At 35.4% G+C, this 23,488-nt stretch overlaps 3 protein-coding genes across 3 annotated transcripts in view; 1 reads left to right on the plus strand and 2 right to left on the minus strand.

Moving 5' to 3' along the window:
• Positions 1-23,488, plus strand: part of LOC108074952 (uncharacterized) — a 46,831-nt gene that overhangs the window by 11,917 nt on the left and 11,426 nt on the right. The window lies entirely within an intron of this gene.
• On the minus strand, positions 9,642-10,328 carry nullo. The gene has a single exon (XM_017167186.2). It carries the CDS (start codon positions 10,302-10,304, stop codon positions 9,642-9,644), a length of 663 nt encoding a protein of 220 aa, XP_017022675.1. The 5' UTR covers positions 10,305-10,328.
• On the minus strand, positions 20,443-21,177 carry LOC108074953 (uncharacterized). Its single transcript, XM_017167185.2, has one exon. It carries the CDS (start codon positions 21,175-21,177, stop codon positions 20,443-20,445), a length of 735 nt encoding a protein of 244 aa, XP_017022674.1.

The following is a 23,488-nucleotide window of genomic DNA, read 5'->3' on the forward strand; positions in this document are numbered from 1 at the left end:
CAATTTTCTTCATTAAACCCGTATTTTGTTATCGAGTATCTAGTATATAATATGTAGATCTATCGATTATCGCGCCAATGAAGTAGCTAATGCATTATTCTAATGCATTAGAGCGCCATATAGTCGTCTTGCTCGCACTTGTGTAAAACTCTATAGCGCTGTCAAATCTTTAATGAAGTCTCTAATTAATGCGGCAGTGTCATGCCAGTATAACGACAATGAGCGCACCTTTTTTTTTAGGAAATAGAGACAATACTTATATTATCGATAATTTAACATGAAAGGGAATATTTTTCGATACTTAAAAATTCGATATATCAAAGCTAACGATATTTTCGATAGGCTTTTAAATGCCAGATGTTTTTCAGCAAATATATTTTAAATAAAATATAATTATAATTAAATGTTAATTTCTAGGAGTAAATACTTTTGATATTCTTATATTTTCATTATAAAAATTTTTTTTTTAATTTATGTTTTAAAGTAAATACTTTTTTCGGACCAAATTATATAATTTCCATGTTGAGTCCAAAGAGTAAGCTCCTCTGCCAGTGATTTCCACCAGTCAATCCCTTCAGCCTCAGCACCTAAGCTCTGTTATTTCAAAAAAAAAAAAGACTTTACATTTTCCACAACGAGAAAAAAACGTGGGGGGAAATCCACACTGAGTTTCACACGGGAAAAACTTGTGTTTGTGCATTTATCAAAATGAAAAACCCACAAAATGCATACAGAAAGGGGGCAGACATATGTACATATATGGTTATATAGGGGGGAAGGGGAAGGGGAAGGGAGTGTGGCAACTGAACCAACACGAGAGGCAGATGCTGAAATACAAATCCAGAGTCAGCTTCAGATGCAAATGTTGCAGATGCAGATACATGGCAGCAGTTTCTTTTCAAGAGATGAATTTTGGGGGAGCAAATTTTCCATTTTGCATTTCACATTTTAGGTTTTTCCTGCCTGATGCTTCACAGAATTGGCCAAGAAGAACAACAGCTGTTGTTGTTATTGCTGCTGGTGCTGATTTGATTTATAATTAAAATTGCCCCTACAATATTTTCTCGATTTTCTGGCTGGCAAAATGTTTATTATTTGCCCTCCCGACGCATTGAAATGTTAGGAAAATTGAAAAACTCTTCCTGCTGCCTGCCAATATATAATCGTACACAGTGAGTGTAAAAAGTAGCCAGCACCCCCCTAAGGCGGTTAATTATCACACATGTGTACATAGAAATTATGTACAATGTATGTATAATCAAATTTAAATTTGAATTTGAATTGTGAGTGTGTGTGCTGATTGAATATTCGATAAATCATGGCCAGGGGAATGTGATGAATGCTAATGAATACAATTAATTAAATAACAAGGTTAATTAACATGAATTTAGAGCAGAAGACAAGTTACCAAGGGGGAATTTCTACACAAATGTGGGTTTATTTGATTTATGGGTGTATTGTTTTTTTATGATTTTATGATTATGAAAGGTGTTTAAAATTTTAAGAATTTTTTAAGATGAGTATTTAAAGTTTATAAGATTTTAAAATTTTCCTAAAATTTCCTGGAAATTGTATTTTTATAAATAAATGTAAGCAGGGTTGCACAGATTTCTGCAAATCACACAGAGTTGCCAGACAAACAGCTGTCAGGGTTGTCAAGCTATTTTTATTATTTAGCTATCAAAATATGAATGGCTTTCCCCATTTAAAAATCAACATTAAACAATATTTTATAATATAAAAAAAATCTTGTAATAAATTGAAATTAAAATTAAATTTATATTAATTTTTAAATTACTTAGAATTAAATATATATCATTATAAATATATTATTGATTATTATATATATAAATTGATTATAGATATTATTTATAATATTATTTATTACATATTTTTATAAATATTTTATATATTTTTTTGATTTTTAAATCCCTTAAAATTATACACAATAATTATGCCTCCTTAAATCTTAAAAAAAAAACAAATCCCCCACAATTAATAAACCCTCGAAATGCAGTAAATTAAAACCCCAAACACATTGCCAGCCTTAAATAAATGTACATATAATGGCAATTAATATGTTTTGATAGAAAGCAGAGAAACCAACGGCATTTCCCCGTAAGATAATCGTAAAATCACTGAAAGGCGAAACAAATATTTGCATCAATCAGCTGACCGTTAACTGCCGCCCCTCACTGTGTGCCGCAGCCCCCCTCTGGCCCCATCCATTTCCATTTAGACAAAACCAAAATGAGTTTGAGGCTGGTGAGAGTGGGCGGCTGTTTATTTGAGTTATGCATATCAAGTTGAAAGGTAAACATGCGAAATATGCTGGTCCCCTACATCTGTTAAGCCTGCTGCCCTCTAATTTGCATATATATTTTCCCAGGCAAACAAATTACAGGGGCCAAACTTGAAAGTTTTGGCCCCGTAATTATGAGAAACACAGCAGAGTGGGTGCCGGCGGCGGCGGCGGCCTTTCGTTTTATTTACATGCTTCCAAATCAATTTGGCGGCAGCGGCAGATAAGCGACCAAACAATAAACAATTGGCCTAAAGAGGGGGGTGTGGAGAGGGGGGAGAGAGGGTTAGTAGTCCTGGCCGAAAGCAAAACCAAAACAAACCAGAGCTCGGAGCCAGACAAAGGAAACCGAATCCGACACCGAGACCGCAGTCAACGGTTGAGGCCAAAAGAGGGGTTTGGGGGGGCCCAGTAAAGGTCAAAAACCAAACTAAAAGGCTAAAGCCCAGGCCCATGTCCACACTCCATCCACAAAATCAAGTCCAAGTTTGAGTCCAAGTCCACATTTTCCCTTCCCTTTCTTTTTTTTGTGGAATTTTTCCCCAGTTAAGTTTTTATTTTTAAGAATGCCTCTGTCTACGATTTAATTTACTTTAAATCCAAATGAAGCCTCAGGAAATGGTTTAACAGATTCGTTTAAGTTTAGAAAATACGGCTTTAAGTTTACAGATTTTAAATTTATATAATATAATTTTTAAATTTGATTTTTATTGATTTTAGATTAGAAAATATTGGTTATTATAAATTAAACCCCTAACTTTGGGAGAAAAAGAAGTGTTTTTATTAATATTTTCATATTTTTTAGGTTTTTTTTTCTAATTTCTACACTGATAAAAATATTTTTTCTATATTCAAGAAAAATTGCCAAGGCAGCCCAAAATCATAAATATAATTTAGTATTCGTTATTATTATTATTTTGATTATTTTTGAACATACTTATAATTCCCAACTTGTTCTAACATCCCTTGAATGAAGTGTATGTATATGTTTGTGCTATTAAATATGTGACATACTTTTTTCTTAAATTAAATGAAATTAAATTAAAAATAAGAAATAAAATAAAATTAAAACTAAGAAATAAAATTAAAAACATAAAATAAAATAAATTCAAATAAAATAAAATAAAAATAAAAATATCGCTTAAATTTCGATCCTACAACTAAAAAAAATCTTTCTAAACGTAAGAAAAATTCACCTCTAATTTAAGCAAGGTTTTTCTTATATTTTCAGTGTATAAATTAAATTAAATTTTCTCTCTAAAAGAAAATTCCCCCCTTCCTTTATGATTTACCTGCAGCCTTGAAAACTTTAAACTTAAAAGTTAGCTGTTGGCTGTTGGCCCCAAAGACCGTTTGATAAACTTTTTGTGGCTCAAACTTTTGGCTCAAAGGTTGTGTGTGTGAGTGTGTGGTGGTATCAATCATATAGTATTTGGATCTGTCACTGGGGTAATCACAATAATTGGCTACTTTTAAGGGAAGCCTCTCCTGCCTCTGATTGTTGAAACTTTAGTTGGTCCTTTTTTTGGAGCTGTGACTGTGTCTGTGTCCTTTCAAGCCTTTACCCTTTCAGCCAGGTTTTCCCGCTTTTCCTTTCTCGTCCCAAAATCATAAAATTAAATATGCATATCAGGAGGAGAATAAAGGGGAGGCTGACCCAGTGAGCTGTAGATGGAGGTGGGTCTCCCTTGCAATTGACTTAATATCCTTTGGGCAAACAATCAAAACAAGAGCGGAATGTGGCTGCTGGTCCAAAAATGATGACCAAAATCGCAAAAAAATGGAAGAAGGGAAAATAAAATCAAAAAACAATGAAAAAGAAAAGAAACGCGAGGACGATTTGCAATGCCTTGTTGCACGCATCCATTGAAATTGTTTCCGCTTTTTCCGCTTTTCCACAATTGTTTCTTTTTTTCCTTTTGGGTTTTATGCTGTTTTGGGTGTTTCCTCCTTGGGCTCCCCTTTTTTTTTGCCTTGGCCTTGGTTGCTGCTTGATTTGATGTGTGCAATTATGGCGTCATTTACATTCTTGCCCTCCAAATGGCCAATCCATGACACCCAACCCCAGCTCGGTCCCTTCAAGATACGCTGCAGGCATTTTTTCCCTGAGAGGACACTGGGGAAAAGATTGTAAAGTTATAGGGATTTTCTATATAATTTTTATATATATTTTATGTCTTTTATATGTTTTTTTATATAGTTTTTATATATTATATTCTTAAATTTATATCTCTAAAAATTCTTTTCATTTCTGAAATTATCCTAATTAGTTTTTAGAATTTTTCTTCCTGTGTATTTGGACTGCTCTTGCTGTTGTTTCAATCTCAATGCCACTTTGCCCGTTGAAGCGCGCTGCTAAGTATGCTACAGAAATTCTCCTTGCTGCTTTGCTTTTCTTGGCTTTTCTTCTTCTCCTTATTCTTGCTCTCCTTCTTTCTCATCTTCCCTTTCCCCCACCCACTTCTTGGCCTCGTCCTTAGGTTGAACTCCTTTGTTTTTAGTGGGGCGACTATATAGAGATGAATGAGGCGCGCTTATTGTTGTGCATTTACTCGGAAATAGTAGTGGAGATTCTGGTCTCAAAAGAACAAAAAGTTTCAAGACTCTTGAATGTATATATGTATGTATGTATCATATATATACCTATATATGTTCCCATATTAACTTTAATATTTTTAGGGGGCATACTTTTTGCCAAGGTAAACAAGCCACAGAAAACTTGAACCTTAACAAGTGCAAAGTGAAAGTAAATATGAAAGGCAAACAGACGCCGGGAACGAAAAATAAATATATATATATACATTTCAGCAAGGTAAAATATATGTATATATATAATAAAATATAAGAGGAACCCCCTTTAAAATGAAAAAAAAACTTGAACTTGAACTTGAGCCGGAAAATGTAACGAAATCGAGCTGAATTCGAGACCAAATGAACGCTCAATTAAAACTTAAATAAAGCCAATGGAAAAAGTGTGGAAAAGTGAGGAAATGTGGAAAAGTGAGGCAAACGAAGGCCAGGATAAACGCCTGAAGACTAAGGAAATTTTTTCAGGCAAAATAATAATCAAAAGTTGGGTATTCAATTACAGCAGACAGTGTTTGCTGAATTCTATATTTATTTTAGAATTTAATACTAATATTAATATTAACATTAAGAATTATTTTAGTTTAATTTCATTATTCATAAATTATATATTTATTTTAGAATATTATATTAAACTAAACTTGATAAAAAAAAAACAGTTTCATTTAATTATTTTAATTATTTTTAAATTATATATTTTGCTTAGATTTTAATGTTAAATTTAACTTGCTAAAAAAAGTTTCATTTATATATGTTAATTAATTTAATTTAATTTTATTCTTGTTAAATTATATATTTATTTTAGAATTAAATACAAAATTTAATGTGATAAAAAAAGGTTTTTTTTTTATATATTTGAATTATTTTATTGAAAAGTAATTATTAAAAATTAAATAATGTATAATTTAAGTGTTGTCAAAAGTTAATTAAAATTTAAAAGTAAAAAAAAAGTAAACAATACTTGAAAAAGAGTATTAAAATAAATTACAAAATGATTAATTGCTAATTTCTATTAAATTGCAAACCTGAAAATAACAGCAAAATGTCAGTAAATAATTGAAAAAAAAACCACAAACCAGAGGAGCCACTTAATGGAATAAATATATATATATTATATACATAATATATAGGGAAAAAATGTGAAAAAAATCAAGTGATACTGAAGCGGAAATGGACGGGAAATTAAGTGAAAGTGAAGCGGGCATAAATCAGGCCGCAAATTGATGGGCGGAAAAGCGCTGGAAAAGTGGGCAAGAAGGAGCAAGAAAAAAGCCAAGAAAAACAGAGGGGAAAGTCACCCGCGAACTTCATTTTTTTTGTTCATAGAGTTTTCTTCCAGCTTTTTGTTCGGCTGGCTTTTCCTGTGGCAGCGTCTCTTGCTGGCTTTTTAATTGCCACTTACGCGTCCTGGCTTAGACCAAAGCCCCTCGTCGATGATGCTGGGTCCTTGCGCTGCTCCTAATTTATTTTTATTTATTTTTTTTCGTTTTCTTCATTTTGTTTTTGTTTATAAGCAAAGGCTTTTTATCCCTTTGTCTTTTTTTTTTCGGCGACATAAATTAAAGTCCACTAATTGCGTATACGCCGCGTGGGCCTGAAGGACAAGCAGCAGGGACATTGTTTCGGGCTTAGTCCTGCTTAGAGGATCCAGCAGGAAAGCCTCTTCCGTCACACAGCAAATCCTTTGGGGGATTTCCAGCCTTGATTTAGTAGTGTTTACTGTGCGATTAAAATTTAATTAAATGCTTTGCTCAGACAAAAAATGTAACAAACAGCACATGCAAACAGGAACAGGACACTGATGACGCCGCAACATCATCATCATTATTATCCTTATCATTATCACCAGCAGCATCCGCACATCAAATGAAATTCGTTTTGTCTCCGCCGAGCATGTAATAATTTATAACACGATGAACTTGTCGCCAACGCACACACACACGAACACCCACGCACACACACACAGAGCATGTGTATGTGTACACATATATGCAAATGAAATGAAATGTCACCCTATAGGCGTGGCATTCAGACAGGGTCCTCAAAATTAAGGCTTTCAAAGGAAAGAATCATTTTAGACAGAAGATCAGCATTTACCGAGAGTGTTTCCACTCGCTTGAGACTATAATTCCCAACTAGTTCTTGCATCTACGGAGTGCTAACCTAAAGGCAAGGCGCATCTGAAGCTCTTATTTTTTTTGTTTCTTTATATTTGTAACACTCAAACCTCCTGCTCTCAATTAGGCAACTAACCGAGTCATTTTGATAACTCATGGTGTATACCCTTTCAGCTGGGGAAGGTGGAAAGTAGTAGCTGGGAGCTGGGGGAGCTCAAGGAGCCATCGTCATCGTCATCGTCATCGTCATGATTGTCATCGTCATCAGCCAAGCATGATAATGATAACAGTAACAAGCAAGCGCAGCGACAACTCTGGCCGGAAAAGTGGGCCTTGACTGGGCTGAGATGGGAGGGAATGGGAATGGGAGAGGATGTGATATAAAGATTGTTGCCATATTGCTATCATTTGCACACAATCAGCGTCAACGTCAACGGAAGGCGAAACGTGAGGGGGAAGTGGGTGGAGGGAGGCCAAAGGGCAGAGGGACTGGATTCAGAAAATGTATGCAGAGATTCCGCCCTCTTGGAGGGAAGTAAAGCCATTCCATTCGACAGGATGAGGCGCGGATGATGCGGAGATTGCTCGTCGTCGACGTCGTCATCCAAATTGCAGATAAAGTATAAATAAATTTAAATAAATAGCGTAAAATCAAATTTCCTAGGAAAAAAAGCCGTGAAAATTTCCCTGTCCTTTGAAATGAGGGGAAAATGGATAGGAAAAGCTTACAAATTGGTGAGACAATATAATCATTAGTTGGAGTTGCTTCTGAGATTTTTTGCGGGGATATGAAAGCTGAAGGTGAACTTTAAGGGGGATTTTTTTTATTTAAATTTTACCTTAATTATTATTAAACATAAAAAAAGCTTAAATATATTATTTATTAATTGTATGCTAATGTTTTTCCAACGTTTTGCCATTTTAAGCTTTGCTCTTAAAGGGGCCTGCCTTTTTGGGGGGCTTGACATTTCTCATTCCATTTTCGCTGGCGACTTGTGACCGCGACCTTGTCTCAGTCTGCCACACCCCACCACCCTCCCTTTGTGTGTGCGACATTTGCCTATAATTGCCTATTAGTTTTCATTTGTTGATTTGGTTCTGCCTTTGCACGTGACGTTAACTGCTGGTCTGGGTCTCTCAGTTTTGGTTTTAGGTTTTGGTTTTCGATTTTGGTTTCGATATGGATATAGGTATCGATTCTGCCTGAGCCACATGCCATATATGTACATGTAGGTCCCAATGTGTTGGCCTTCCCCCAATCAATTGGTGGCTAATTGTGGCCAAGCATTAAGCACCACAAATGGGTTCAGAGGTTCAGAGTTCAACGGAATTATAAATATATTCTTACTTTAAATTTTTTATTAAGCAATTAAGGTATATAATGTATAGATTTTATCAAATTGAAATTACATATATATATTAGTTATTTAAGCAGCTTAAAATATAATTTACAATTCATAGTATAGGTATCTTAAGAGTTGAAATATATTTATTCATTAAATTTAATAAATTTTCAATGTTCCAAAATTTTACTTAATTTTTAAGCAGAAACCTAAAGGTGTTCTGCTATTTTTCCTGGAAGAATTTAATATTTTAAGTATTAATTGTACCCTTAAAAAAATAGTTTTTGATATTAATGAAAGATTCTGTTGTTAAATTAAAGAATTTTCTTACTTTGAAATGACACAAAATATTGAATATATTTTGTATATATTTAATTCATAAATATAAATTCTTAAAATATATTATGTATATATTTATACTAATTTAATTAAAAATTAATTTAAATTACATATTTACGATTTTTATTTTTAAAGTCACAAATAGCATTGATCTCTTATATTTTGCCACTATATATTTTTCAGTGCTTAGCAAAATAGCATGAAAAATCGGCCCAGGCCTCGAAGAGCTTTCCCTTGGCACCAACACATTTTTCTTGCTTTTCCCCTCCTCTCTCACCCAGTACTTGCGAATTTTTCATTTTCATTTTCATTTTCATTTACATTTTCATTCTCGTCTGGCTTTTGTCTGTTTTGCTTGTTTTTCTTTTTGTTTTTTTTTGCATTTGTTATGTGTGTTAGTTTGGCAACTGATTAATTGCCACGCCTCCCCTGGCTACCCCCCCAGTGACCATGCCCCCGATTTTGAATCAGATCAAGAGTGTCTGCATTATAATTTCGTTCAATAATTTAATGAGCTGAAAATAAAGGCTCTTGGCAGCAAGAAAAAATCTGCAGAAATATTATTGGATTAAATTTTGTGTTAAAATATTTAAGTTTTTAAAACTAGATTCTATTAAGATTTACTAGAAAAAAAACTAAAGTATTTCTTGTTTAAAATTTATATATTTATTACGAATTTAATTCAGGTCTTATTATGAAAAACCCTAAAAAATCTTTAAAATCTTTTAAAAAATCGTAAAAAACTCCTTAAAATCTTAAAAAATAATACTACTTCTTGTTTAAATTTTAAATATTTATTCCGAATTTAATTCAGGTCTTGAGTGGATTACAAACTATCACAATGTTGGCTTGCCTAAATCTTATTGTTAAAAATCCTAAACAAATCTTTAAACAAATTCTTTAAAATCTTTGAAAAAAATTAAAACAAATCTTAAAAAATATTTATAATAATAATTAAAACCTAGCTAATCGCTCGCTGTGCTGGGCAAAGTGAAAGCCACCGTAGTACTCCTCCAAATCGCACAAATCCCGCTGGAACTGTGCCTCCATTCGAGCTTGGGCCGCCTTCTGGCGGGCGGAGGGACGCCGCCCGAGGGTGTGACTGTTGCTGCTGCTGCTCCTCAAGCTCAGGCGGCGGCGTACCTTCATGCCTGGCAGAGCCAGTTGATCCTCCACCGTCAGCGTGGGCTGCCCGCATCGCTTGGTGTCCGTGTGCGAGGGGAATCCCCTGGGCGTGGTCTGGCCAGCAAAGGCCTCGCTGATATCATGTAACCGTTGCTTGCCCGCCTGCTGTTTGGCAGCCAAATGCTCGAAGCTACACTTCCACTGGGCATACTGCTTGTCAGCTCCCGATCTCTTGGTAATGCTGGGGGTCAGCAGGTTGCCGCAGGAGCCAAAGGAGGAGCAGCGAGGCATGGGCCTTAGAAGATGGCGGGACTGCGAATGGTTGAGTCGTCTCAGGCGCTTCTGTTTCCTGGCCGAGATGTTCAGCTTGCGGAGAAGCATCCGCTGGATTTTGGCCAGAAAGCTGGGTAAAGGACAGCAAATGCCAGGTGGGGCAGGAGTTGTGGTGTCCTCGCCGGACTTTACCTTCTCCGCTGAATGATTTGAGCCCATTTTTTTTTGTAATTTCTTTTAAAGTTTTGAATTTATTTCAAGTGAAATTCAAATTACTCTTAATTTTCTTGGATTATTTATCGTTCGTTCTTGTGCGTTCTTGTCGCTGTCACTGCCTTTGGCCAACTGATGCTGATTGCCACCAAGCGGCTGGCATATATACTGGCTCCACCCAGGTAGCTGTCCTTATAGGGTTTGGTTTCGGGATCAGCGGTCTTATTCGCTACCCTTTGCTGACCTTCATAAAAAATATATATATATGTATACCTAACCCCAGCCCCTTTTGACCATAATCCCCTTGTTTTGCATAGTTTTATGAGCCAACATTTGGTCACGGCTTTGGTTTTTGGGTTTCGGGGTTTTGCTAGAGTCGCGATTTTGTTTATTGCCCCGCAATCCTTGCACGTGCAAAAGGACCTCAGGGGATCAGTAGCAGGCAGCGGCGATTTAATGGCCCATCATTTGCTGTCGCCTGCTGCTGCTGCTGCTGCTGGCCAGGATATCTAACATTCTCTGGGACATACTTGCCTGCCAAGAGGAGAGCGAGAGGAGGGGGAGTCAGGAGAGCGTCCAAAGGATGTAGCCCGGGAGGCGCCACTTAAGTCTGTTGGGGGGAGGAAATTCTTAATGAATTGCAGCAAAGGCCCTAAACGAACTACAAAGTACACTGGGAGAAAACTAGGTATAAGAACGTGACATAAATTAATGGAATTTCTTTTGATTAAACAACTTAAACTATAAAACTAAGACAAACCCTTGATTTTTTTAGTGAAAGATTACTTGGAAGAATATATATATTTTTTAATTTAATTTGAATATTTTTCTCTCTCTGTATTTTGCTGAAAAACTGGTCCTCTGCTGGAGAGGATTATTGCATGGCGATGGCGTTATAGTGGGGCCATGAGGTCTATGGTTAAGCATCCTGGCAGAATGCTCGCTTTGTGTGTCAATCAGCCTTTGCATGTCAGCAGTGCCTTCATTATTGGTATCCTTACATCCTCCACCCTCCCCCTGTGTGTGTGTGTTTCTGTGAGTGTATAAGTTATGGCTTGAATGGGGGGATATAAGCGGCTTTGCCTTCATTAAAACTAGACATATGTATTGCATAGTGAAAAATAATTGATCTCAATTACCAGGCGGAGGTGCAGCATGCCGTGAGGTTGCACTGAAAGAAAATTATGTAAAAATTATATGCAAAGAACATATTGTTCTATGAGTTTTACCTGTTTTCATTTCGAAATTAAACAACAAATTACCTCAAAAAAGAACCTTTCGAGAATTTTCTAAACCCAAAAAGCACTTATTTGTACCTGTTTTAAATATCAAAATAAAAGTATACCTATTTTAATAAAAATAAATGAATTTTAATTTTAATTTACAGAAAACACAATTTTATTAACGTTTTTCTCCCTGACATACTGATGGGTCCTTGAATTTCCCCTTTAATTAGGTTTGAATTTCCGCAAAGCCAACTTTCGATGCATTTTCCCACTTTCTCTCTCTCTCTCTCTCTCTTTCCACCTCTCTGTATCTCTTTTCTCCTTTCCCTCTAATTGTATTGAAATCGAAACACGGAATTCCTTCTCATGTTTTCCTGTTTTTCCCTGGAAAATACAAAACCGAAGGCCGCTGTCATGAAGGGGAGGATTTGGGTGGTCCTGCGGCATCCCAACCAAGTGTTGGGGAATTTTTCCGCTTTTCATTCCCACCGAAAAAACCAAAAGGCAGTGGCGGGGCAACGAAAAACTGAACTGAAAATTCATTGCAAAATTCCTGGCAATAGTCAAATGGCAAGGAAAGGGTTAAAGCCGATAAGGAAGATACTCTAAGGGGATATATTCCATATATGTTGATAATTTCTTAAAATTTTAAAAATAAAAATAATCTATAAATAATTATAAATATTCTAAATATTCAAAAAATCTTGTAAATATTCTAAATATTCGAATTATTCGAAATATTCTTTGTAAATCTATAAATTATCTAGCTTCCTTTGTACTCTTTAAGCTTAATTTATTCCTAATATTTATTCTCTTTATTTTTGATTTTCCCTTTTGAGTCAGAGCATCTCCCAGTTGCTTTTAAATTTCCGATAAAAAAACCTAACCAAAAGGGTGGCACATTCAGGTTCAGAGGGCATTTTCATTGTCAGCTGCAGTTGGAATTGGAAACTGCAAGGGGGGCAGGGAACTTGGAGAGATATTTGCGGCCAGGATATTCCCCAGAGAGACAAAGCTACCGAACAGAAAATTCTACTTAATTGCAGCCATTTGTTAAGTGCCAAAAAAAAAGGGAAAACGAATTATTATTGCAGCAGATACAAGATACTTTTGTATCTGTAGTGGAGAAGGCCATAATATATGCGAGTTTAATTGCGCATTTTAAAGCCTGGCATATAAATTTTTAAATATTTTATTAGCAAAGTCAGTGTCAAGGTTCATTGCCAAATTCAATTTGAGACAGACCACTTTTTTTATAAATATATTTTCAATTAAACAGAGCTTTTCTCTCTTTCTGTTTTTGGTTTTCCCTGGCTCACGCAATTCAATTTCTACCTGGGAAAACCTTTTACGACCTGGCCAACATGTCGGCATATCATAAAAAAACGAAAAGCGAAATGACACAAAACAAAAAATAAAGAAATGGCAACAAAATATGGGCTATGGCATAAAAATTGCTTTTTATTTAACCCTTTTTTTCGAAAGGCATAAAGAATGCATCTGGGAAAAAATACCTCTCCCTTAACCCGTTTTTCCTTACTTGTGTGTATTCCCCATATGCAAATCAACCTTTTCCCGCTGCACATTCCAAAGGATACAAAAAAATAGAAAGAGAAATGAGAGCAAGGAGGTGTCACCGAGTTACCCCTGGGAATGTTATCGAAATATATGTATGTCGGGTTGCTTGGGCGAAAATAGAAACTGGGAATAACGACAGCTCCCTCTTTTCCCAAAGCTGACAAAGCGATTTTTACTGGAAAAGTTTGCCAGCCGAAATTAAGATAAATAACTCAAAATCAAAGTTCAAAGATAACAAGTTGTTGTGTGAACTTTTAAACAAATTTAAAGGGCGTGAATTTAGGTGATTTTGAGGTTTTACAAAAAAGGGAAATAACCTTAAAAATATTTCGAGGGATTTATAAAGGGATTTAAAAATTAATTACAAATAAATATAAATAAGAAAAAATAATACAAAAAAAATAATATATGTTTAATTTACCGTTTTATAATATAAATTAGACTGGCTTAAAATATAAATATAATTTTAATTAGTTATCGATCATCTGCCATATCTGATATATGTACATACATATATCGTAGTGTGTTTTAAATTAATTTTAAATATTAAAAAAAAATAATAATGCAACAAATAATCTGTATTGATATATATGTTTCTTTCTTTAATAATTATAATTTGAGATTAATTTGTTATCGATTAACTAAGGTCTCTAATATACATATTTTTAATATTTTAAACTAATTTCTAATTTCACTATTATAACTTAATTTATTTTTCAACTTCTCTGTCTTTTCTACAACTTCTGCTTTAAATTTCTTCTTTTAAATCCCTAATAAATTTAATAAGGATTTTTTTTCGATATATTTTGTGTTCATCTCTAACTGCATTCTGGTTATCAGTGCAGTTTCATCGCTACTTTAACTGTAAAAACATCAAAATTATCGATGGTCTTATCTTTACCCCATTGCCATATCCTTTAAGCCCTTTGAAGACCCTCACAAAATCAATCAATTTCGAGCGCAGATTACAAAGTTTACACAAGAGTCAAGTGTAAGCCAAAGTTAATATCACTTATATACTCAATCACTCACTCCGGGGCCCTCGATAACTTGGTCCTCTGTAATTTAGTGGCCCCCCCCCAAAAAAACCCATTTTGGATGACCACAAATCTTGGCAGAGCGGAACGCGGAAGAGGAAAGCCATATATGGGAGTTGGCAGGACTGGGCTAAGGATAAGGATAAGGGCAAGGGCAAGGACATGGACATGGTGTGTGCGTGCAGGGTTAAGGACAAATCACGCATCAATAGCAATCAATCAATTTGCGGGCAAGCAAACCAATTGAACAAAAAAGAAAAAAAAAAATGAAATCGAGGAAAAAGAGGGAAAATAATGCGACACAGACACACAGTCACAGTCACTGGCAAAAGTTAACAGCATCTAATGTGATTTTGACACACTCACCCACAAAAGGAGCGAATGTTTTCACAGTCTTTTGTTTACAATTTGTGTGCTGTCCCCGGCATTTCCCTCTTCGGCTCCCTCCCCTGCTACCCGATATCATCTGACCTTCGCCCCCTGTCAGCTGTTCGGAGAGCTTCTCTCCTGAATCATACCCTGTAAGCGATGGGTATGCTATTGCTAAGCTATGTCCTTAATTAATTAAACAATTATATAATTATTAATTAGTTATTATAAATTCTTTAGAAACCTTACAAAATACTTAAGTATTTTTACAATATATATATAATAGTTTTCAAGGGGTATCAAGCTGATCACATCCCCAAAAAACTTAAATATCTATACATGTTTTCCTTGCTTTTCATAATTGAGTTTGACTAAGCACAGGAATGAATGTGGAAAAGGGGGGATAAATGTTTTTTGTTTGCTTTACTTGGTTTTCAATTTCGATGGCGACGGCAACCCTGCTGCCAGCTCCAATCAAGCGAACTATCCATCAGAGTTTCCACGCATCGAATTCCCTACTCTCCCGCTTTTCCCCACCTACCTAGCTTAGTTTTCTCTTCCCTCCCCCCCAAACACACACATATGAGGAAAATCAATACATACAAAGGAGGAAATAAAAAACAAAAGGGGAATATTTGGGATGATGGCTGAATTTTAGATACTCTGTAAGGAAAATATTGGTTTGAAAGTTAAATAAAAATCTGGGGAGTTTTGAGAACTTATACAAACATGCCCAAAAGTATGCTACAGAATTTAGAACCCTTAAAAACTATATACAAATATTTCTACATTTTGTAAGATACTTTTGGGTGGCCTTAAAATAGATTTTAAATCCGCATGAATGTGTAAATACATTCTTATAATTTAAATTATAGAATATATTTTTTTATAATATATTTTTTATGATTTTTTTTATTTTATTCTTATAATATTTTTTTTATCATTTATTTTTATGATATATTTTTTAATAATATTATATTTGATTAATAGAATTTTTTATAATATATATTTTTATATAATTTCTTTTATTATATATTTTTTATGTATGATATTTTTTTAAATATATATTTGTTTATAATATATTTTTTAAATATTTTTTTTATTATATATTTTTTTTTAATAATTTCTTTCAAGTGTTTTTTTGATGGCAAATAATTTTCATTAAATTTTTTTGTATTATACAAATTCCATATTTTCATAAAAAGGCCCATCGAAGAGGAGTTTTTGTGTGGAAGAACTCCTCTTGATATATCTGGTTGTGGTTGTGATTGTGGTTGTGGTTGTGGCAGTGTCACCATGTAGGACGGGTCCATAAATTCATCAGCGTCTCTAAATGGCTTAAATGTGGCTTAGGAAGAGCCAGGGAAACCAAGCGCGGATGCGGGCCAAATGCCACATCTGCTGGCTGGCTGGCTGGGTGGCATTAAAACCGCAAGATGTCCTAATCCTGGCATAGGATTTGCCTTGGACTTGGCCACGCCTCCCCCTCCCCTCTCGCGGATTCCCTAATCTGGCCACTTGATCCCTATGTACCACATCCCATCTCTGTCTCTCTCTCCCTCGAGCATGCCATCCTCCCAGATCCGCTGTAATCTTCGGCCAGATTTCACACCGCATAGCACGCGACTGGCGATTAGGCTGAATCTTTCCCAGATTCAATGGTTTCCAAATGGATTGAATGGACTTGGACTGGGTCTTAAAATTGGACTAGCAACACGCAATGCGAGCAATTCTCTCAATTCTCTCAATTGTCCTGGATTGTGGCAGATTGTAATTAGAGCGGATCACACACTGCTCCGAATCCTGCTTGGCTTAAGGGGGGCTTTAGGGCAAAATCTGGGCCAAGGGATCGAGAGGAACCACTTGAGTTTTTGTTCTCGCGCCTTGTCCTTTTGTTTTGTGGCATCGCAGCACTTGAGGTCCTGGCTCTGGCTCTCTGCTCTGCTCAAGTGTCGCTGTGGAGTCAGTCCAAAACACTTTTGAGGCTGTCAAACGGCAGCAAAAGTCCTTTGGCTTCGTCCTCACCTCACTGGGTTCTGGGTTTTATGCTGAGAACAATTTTGGTCTTCTTGAAAGTCCCATGAAAATAATCTTTAAAATTTAAATAAAATCCTTAAATATTTGTTTTAACTTTTCTACTAAATGTCCTTGTTTTTCTTTTACTTTTTTGGTATGGGATTCCCTTAAAGTCTCCTAAAAAAGTTCTTAAAATTCAACTAAAATCAAACTAAAATCCTTAAATATTTACTTCAAGTTTCTACTTAATAATTTTTAAATACTTCTTGTTTTTCTTTCATCTCACCTTAATTATTCACTCACCTAGTTTTTATTTAACCTGGACTGAGTCTTGTTTGCTCACAGTTTTGACACTTTAAAGTCGATCCCAAGCGCCAAGTTCCAAAGGAAATTGCGGCAGGACTACTGGCTTTCTAGTTGCTTGGGCCAGGGTCAATGCTGGGGCCTGCATATTTCATTGGTCCTGTTTAATGGGTGGAAAAGGTCCCGGAAGTGACGGGCAATTGCCGGAGAAAATAATGGGGAAAATATATAAAAAAGTGGGAGAGAGGAGGTGTCACCAGAGGAGCAATTTATTAAATATTTTTGTAAGAAATTTTTTTATGAATTTAATACTTATACTAAAAGTGTTTATTTTATAATAATTTTACTTAAGAAAATTACTTAAATTAAATACTATATATTATAATATTCAATTTTATGATAATTTTACTTAAAAAATATATTTTCTGGTGAATTTTAAATATAAAATCAATTAATAATAATATTTTTTGATTTTAAAATTGAAATTCATCTGAGAAAATATTTAATATATATTTTTTTAAGTAAAATTGTTATAAATTTAATACTTTTGGTATGAGTTAATAGCCATATTTTAATTGTAGAATATTTCTCTTTATTACTTTAATATTTGCTTAAATTAATTATTTATTTCACATATTTATTCCCTTCTTTTTTTGTAATTATATTTCCTTCTCCTCGGCTTCTCTGCGGTTAAACATAATTTCCTTTTCAGTTTTTCTCACACAATAGAGCCTGATCTCATCCTTTTTTGATTTTGTTGCCATTTCCTTGCGCATAAATTCCATATAAAATAGCACCATTTACTATTTATTATTCCGCCAGATGGGCGAAAGGACGAGGGCCTCGAGCAAGTTTTTCCCAGGCAGCGCCTGGTTCTTTATGGCCGCCAGAGAAACTTAATAATTCTACATCATTTTTATGTGCAATCAGAGAGGGAAAAGCAGGGGGGGGCGCAGGAGGGAGGAGCAGGAAAATAAAGAATGGTGTGTGAAAATTCCAGCACTCGAAAGTCGTCTTTAATTTCAACTTTATTCTGCCACAATTTGCACTTTTCCTTCTCATATGTTGTCCCTTGCAAAAAGTTTATTAGCAAACTTTTTTCAAGGAAAAACTGCGCGGGGGAAAAGGGGGAGGGGTGTGTAGGTAAACTTTTGCAATAATCAAAATAATGACAAAACCTTTCACCTGTTGCTACGCCCTTTGCACCTGTAGTTGGTATCTGCACTGGGAGAAGTTTGCTTGAAAATCAATTTAAAAATCATAAAAATCTTAAAAGAAAAGAACTTTAGTTGTGTAATTAAAAAAAAATAATTAAAAATTACTTATGTTACTTATAAAATATTTTAAATATTATTATCTATTTTTAAAATATATTTTACTTGAAGAAATCTTTTTTTAAGCAATCTTAAAATCATAAGCTTCCCTAAAAACAAAGTAAACTTAAGTTGTATAATTTTAAAAAAGTAATTAAAAATTACTTAAGATATTTCTATAATATTTTATATATATTTTTTTATTATTATGATTATTATATATTTTAAAAATATATTTTACTTGGAGAAATATTTCTCTAAAAGAAATTTTAAAATCTAAAAAAGTAAACTTATTGGAATTAATTTTTAAAATATTGATAATTATAAATTATATATATTTTATATATATATTATAAGCACTGAAAGAAATCTTCCTTAAAAATCCAAACTAAATCACAAACATTCTTTAAAACTCAGAAAACTTAGTTTATGGAATTTTTGATAATTAAATAATTTAAAAAAAAAACTTTATATTCTTCCTGTGTTGCCTGTGGTCGAGGTCACTGATTGATTGAATGATTGACTGATTGCTGGAACAATGGAGAGTTCGCACCAATTATGGCAACTCGCCGATGCAAGCAGCTCCTCGGGTAACCCTCGTCACGGTCTCTCCCTCCCTCTCTCCTTCACTATTGCTAGTTCCATCTCGCTTTTGTCAATTGAAAAACGTGTGGGTGAGGCGGGGAAAATGCCAGCTTTTCCAGGGCTTTTCACGGGGCTCCAGGTGCGAACGGGGCACGCTTAAGTGGGCACAGACAGACACACTTGACAAGACCACTAAAATCGATACTGCCCCCGGGATACCCTGTACTTTTGGAATATGGCAATATGCGTTATAAGATTTTGAAAGGGAATATGATAAGGCTATATGGAAAATCAATAAGTTTTAAGAAAGAATAATTACTAAAGAAATAGAAAATCAAATTAATGTTTAATTTTTTTATCTATAATATTTATACAAGTTTTTAAAGATATTTTTTTATATTTTTATTTATAATATATATTAATAAAATATTTATAAGTATAAATAAGATAAAACAATTATTTATTTATTAGTGTAGCAATTGTTTATATTGTTTTTATTAATTTAAATATTATTTAAAGATGGGGATATGGCTTAGAAAACTTTGAAAAATAATTATTAATTTATATTGTCTAAAAGTTATTTTTATTTTTAAGAGTTTACAAAATCTGCTTATTAAAAAAGTACTATATATTACTGACTTCTTTCCTTAAGAATTTTATTGAAAAATAATAATAAATAATAATAAAAAATTATACAATTAATCTCCTTGATTTTTGTGGCTTTAATAAATGAAATTAAACTACAAAAATACCTAAAATATACATCATAAATATATATACAAAAATATATACAGTATAAAAGCAAACCACAACCTATTTGCCTGAAATAATATACCCATTATATATAGACCCTGCTGTCCTGACCAGCCTAATTACCTATGCAAACAACGAATATATATGGCCACAACCACAATCCATAATCCATATACGAATATATATGTATATTGCCGGGCTTATCTCTGCGATTTCATTTTGCCAAATGCATATTTCAGTTTCAATTTCGATTTCCAGACTAATTAATGCACATTTTTGGGCCCAATTAGGCTCAGCCAGCTCCAATTTTAAGCCAAAATGCGAGGTTTTTTGGCCAAAAGCAGCATGGAATATGGAATTATCAAAGGGTTTAAGCGGGAAAATCAACTAAAATTGGTTAACAAATTGGTTTGAAAGTTGTTTTCTTTTAAGTTTAATTTATTTGGTATTTAATATCATTTATTTTTTAATTTATTTAATTGATTTTAGAATTTAAAGAAAGCCTTTTCAAAGTATTTTTTTAATAGAGACTTTCTTCTAAAGAATTTACTTTAAAGAAAATGTATAAAAATAAATATTACATTCTATACATTTTCTTTCTCCCCCCTTTTCCCCCTTTTTTCCCAGAAAATTAAAAAGCCAATTGTGTGTGTTTCGAGTTTATACAATATAATTATAATTTCATTATTCAAATACAGTCTTAGTTTCTAGCGCAAAAAAAATAATAGTTACAATATAGGAGATGTATATATATGATATATAGATTCCTGTGAAATCGATTCTTCGATTGGCATTGCTGGGCAATGATTGATTGATTGTTAGATTGATTGTTGCTTTGATTGCCGCCGCCCAACTGTTTGACAGCTGGCACACCTGTTGCCAGTCCCCCAAGATCATCATCATCATCGCTGATCCACTCCGAACCAGGCGGAGTTGGTGCGATGAGGTGAGAGAGCCTATGCGCCTACAGGTCTGTGGTTATGGTGTGCGTGTGCCCCGCCAGCAGCTGCGAGGTGGTGTACAGCGGCTCCTCCAACTCCAACTCCTCCTCCTCCTCCTGTGCCATGTGTATGTCCACCTTGAACCGCTTGGCCGCACTCTCCATCTCCTCGAGATCCGTGTAGCCGGGAAATCCAGTGGGACAAAAGTGACCGGCTATGGCCTCCGGTATGTGGGTCACATTGTGCAGCATGTGAGCCGGGGTGGATTGCAAATAGTTGCGCCACTTGTGGTACGAAGAGCTGGGCAACTCACCAGCGCCTCTCCTTTGGCTGATGGGCGATGAGGTCTTGGGCATGATACGCTGGGCCCGCTGCATCATGTGCATCTCCCACTGGAGGTTGCCCACCAACGAGGGAGAGTTGCTGGAGCCGCTGGAGCTACCACTTCGTTCCATATCCTGGGTTATTAGAGGTTGCTTTCGAGGCGAGGAATCGGCACTGCTGCAGGTGTAGTAGCCACAAGAGCGTTCCAACTGATCCGGCTGCTCGGCAAAGTCATCACAAATGGGCTGCTGGCTGGTCTTGCTGCGGCTCCAAATGCTGCGGCTACTCGAACCAGAAGACGAGTTGCTGCCCAGGCCGCTGCTGTTCCTGCTGCTGTACAAACGCTTCAAAGAGCGACTGCCACTGGAAGCCACATAGATGCTGTTGCCCAGGGACAACTCCTTGAGTTTCAAACTGCTGGCACAACAACCCATATTGATATTTTCTGGCTGAGATTTATTTCAAAATATTTTCTCTAAGAGGTGTTCTTCCTTCAAGGCGGCTTGATCAACTGCTTGGCTTGGCCATAAATCGCGGGGTTCTTATACCAACAGCAGGTAGGTAAGTGGCCAAGCGCAGGACTTCCAGGAATCGCTGGCCTGGGCTACCTGATTCGCCATCCTGGCCTAATCCGCGAGCGGGATTTCATGAAAACACATACCTACACATTTATGGCCCAACCATTTGGTGGGTGTAGGTGGGTGAATGTTACCTGGGACTTGAGGCGACCTTGATTCGAGGCACTTTCGTTTTGGCCAACGAGTTAAGGAGCCCAGGGATCATCTCATCGTAGAAGAACTCCTAATGTCATAGCTCAACCCTTTGGGTTTTATATGCTTTTCTCTTCATTTTTATTTATATTTTTTTGGCTGTATATATTTCAACTGTAAGAAGATAGAGGAAAGTGTCCTGTCTGTGTCCTGCTGCTAGGCCCATTGTTTGGCCTCGTCCTGTGTCTGGCTCTGGACTGACCTTGGTTTATTGTCCTGCAATTTTGATGGCCAGAATTTTTCTATCCTCTCTGCAATTGTTGTGCAAACGCCGTGGCGCAGTCCTCGGAACGCCGTTAACGCCGGCCACAAGTCCTGCTGTCCGTCCTCGTTTTTGGCCAAATTAAAAACCAAGCATCTGGCCAAAGGCACCGACTGCGATCTGCTTTTCTAGAATTTTCAAGGGAAATTCCTCAATGGACAGAGGCACCTCCTCCCATTCAAGGACAACGAAAGCAAGCTGAAATGAAAGCGAACTTGCCAAACAAGGAAAATGAATATGGAAATTGACAAGGAAAATGGATATGAAAAGCGGCCTTGGGAAAATGGAGAAATGTTCAATGAAGACATGATGAATGGCAGATGATGGCGATGTCCAGGGAACTAGAGATCCTTTCTCCAAGGATTTCCACGTCTACCAATCTCTATCTAATCCTGGAAACAAAGTAAAAGAAAACCCCTTAAAGGGGGCAGCAACTCAAAACTACTCCCTCTGTGACTTTGGGAATGCGGGAACTGCACCGAGTCCCTGGCACGTGACAATCCTTAGCACCCTCTAGGTGACTCCTAGTTAACCAAAGGACTCTTTACTTAACTTCAGGCCTCATTTGACTATCGCACATTTGCCGTTCGTTGCATTTTCACACGCAATCAACGAAATTCCCGCATATTTCTTTGTTTTTCCGCCTCGCGGAATTTCCATTCGCCTCTTGTGGTTCTCTCTATGTCGCCCTGTAGTATTTTTCCAATGCTTTTTCCAGTCCGGGAGTTTCCCGTGTTGATCCCAGCGTATCTGCATCCAAATCTGCATCCGTTGGTTGTGCCAGTCGGTCACGTATGTACTGAAGGCACGTGATGGTTGGAGCAACGGAACCGGAAACGCCGGCGAAAACGGAAGTCAAAGGGCTCCCAGTGACCAAGTGCACTGTCAGAAAAACATATTGAGTGCTATAAAAATAGGGGAACTGTAAGGGAAAAAGAAAGTGAAAATGAAAATGGAAGTGAAAGTGAAACTGAAATTAGCACTTAAAATGAAATCTAAAGCTCTCATTCGGGGTGAAATAAGTCCATAAAAATCGAGTCTTTAATATGTATTTTATAGATTATATATTTAAGTATATATTTTATTCTAAATTATAAATATTTGTATGTTATATTATCAAATTATATTATATATTTTTGATCAGAAAACCAAATCAGCGAATTGTTAGTACAGTTTCAGCAGTAAAATTTTGCGTTTAACAGAAATCCGACTTGAGAATTATAACGCTTCTTTACAAGCCTCAAATGAATAAATTTTTTTTATTTTATTTTTTTATTTTAGTAAATTTAAATTTTTTTTTTTTTTTTTTTTGCATTATTTTGTTTTTATTTATTTAATTTATTTTATCTTTTTTATTTAATGTAATTTAATTTATTTTTTTTATTTAATTTAATTTTTTTTTTAATTTTGTTTTATTTTCGTTATTTTATTTTTTAATTAATTTATTTTTTATTGTATAATTGTTAATATTTTCTCCCAGTGCAAGTCACTTAACTTTAGAGCAGCATCCTCAAGCTGTGAGTACAACGAAAGGCCAGGTTCAAGGACAGGAAGTAGGCTGTATCCGCCAGTTACTTGTACTCACTTAAATGTATCTCCAAAATGGAACCTAGGCACGTTTAAGGAATGACCCTTGACAATTTGGCCAACTAAATGCAAAGCTATACACTCAAGTAACAACCATTCCCCCCTCTCTCTCAACTACACTTCCAA

The sequence above is a fragment of the Drosophila kikkawai genome, chromosome X (genome assembly GCF_030179895.1).
Source record: "Drosophila kikkawai strain 14028-0561.14 chromosome X, DkikHiC1v2, whole genome shotgun sequence".
NCBI classification, from domain to species: domain Eukaryota; kingdom Metazoa; phylum Arthropoda; class Insecta; order Diptera; family Drosophilidae; genus Drosophila; species Drosophila kikkawai.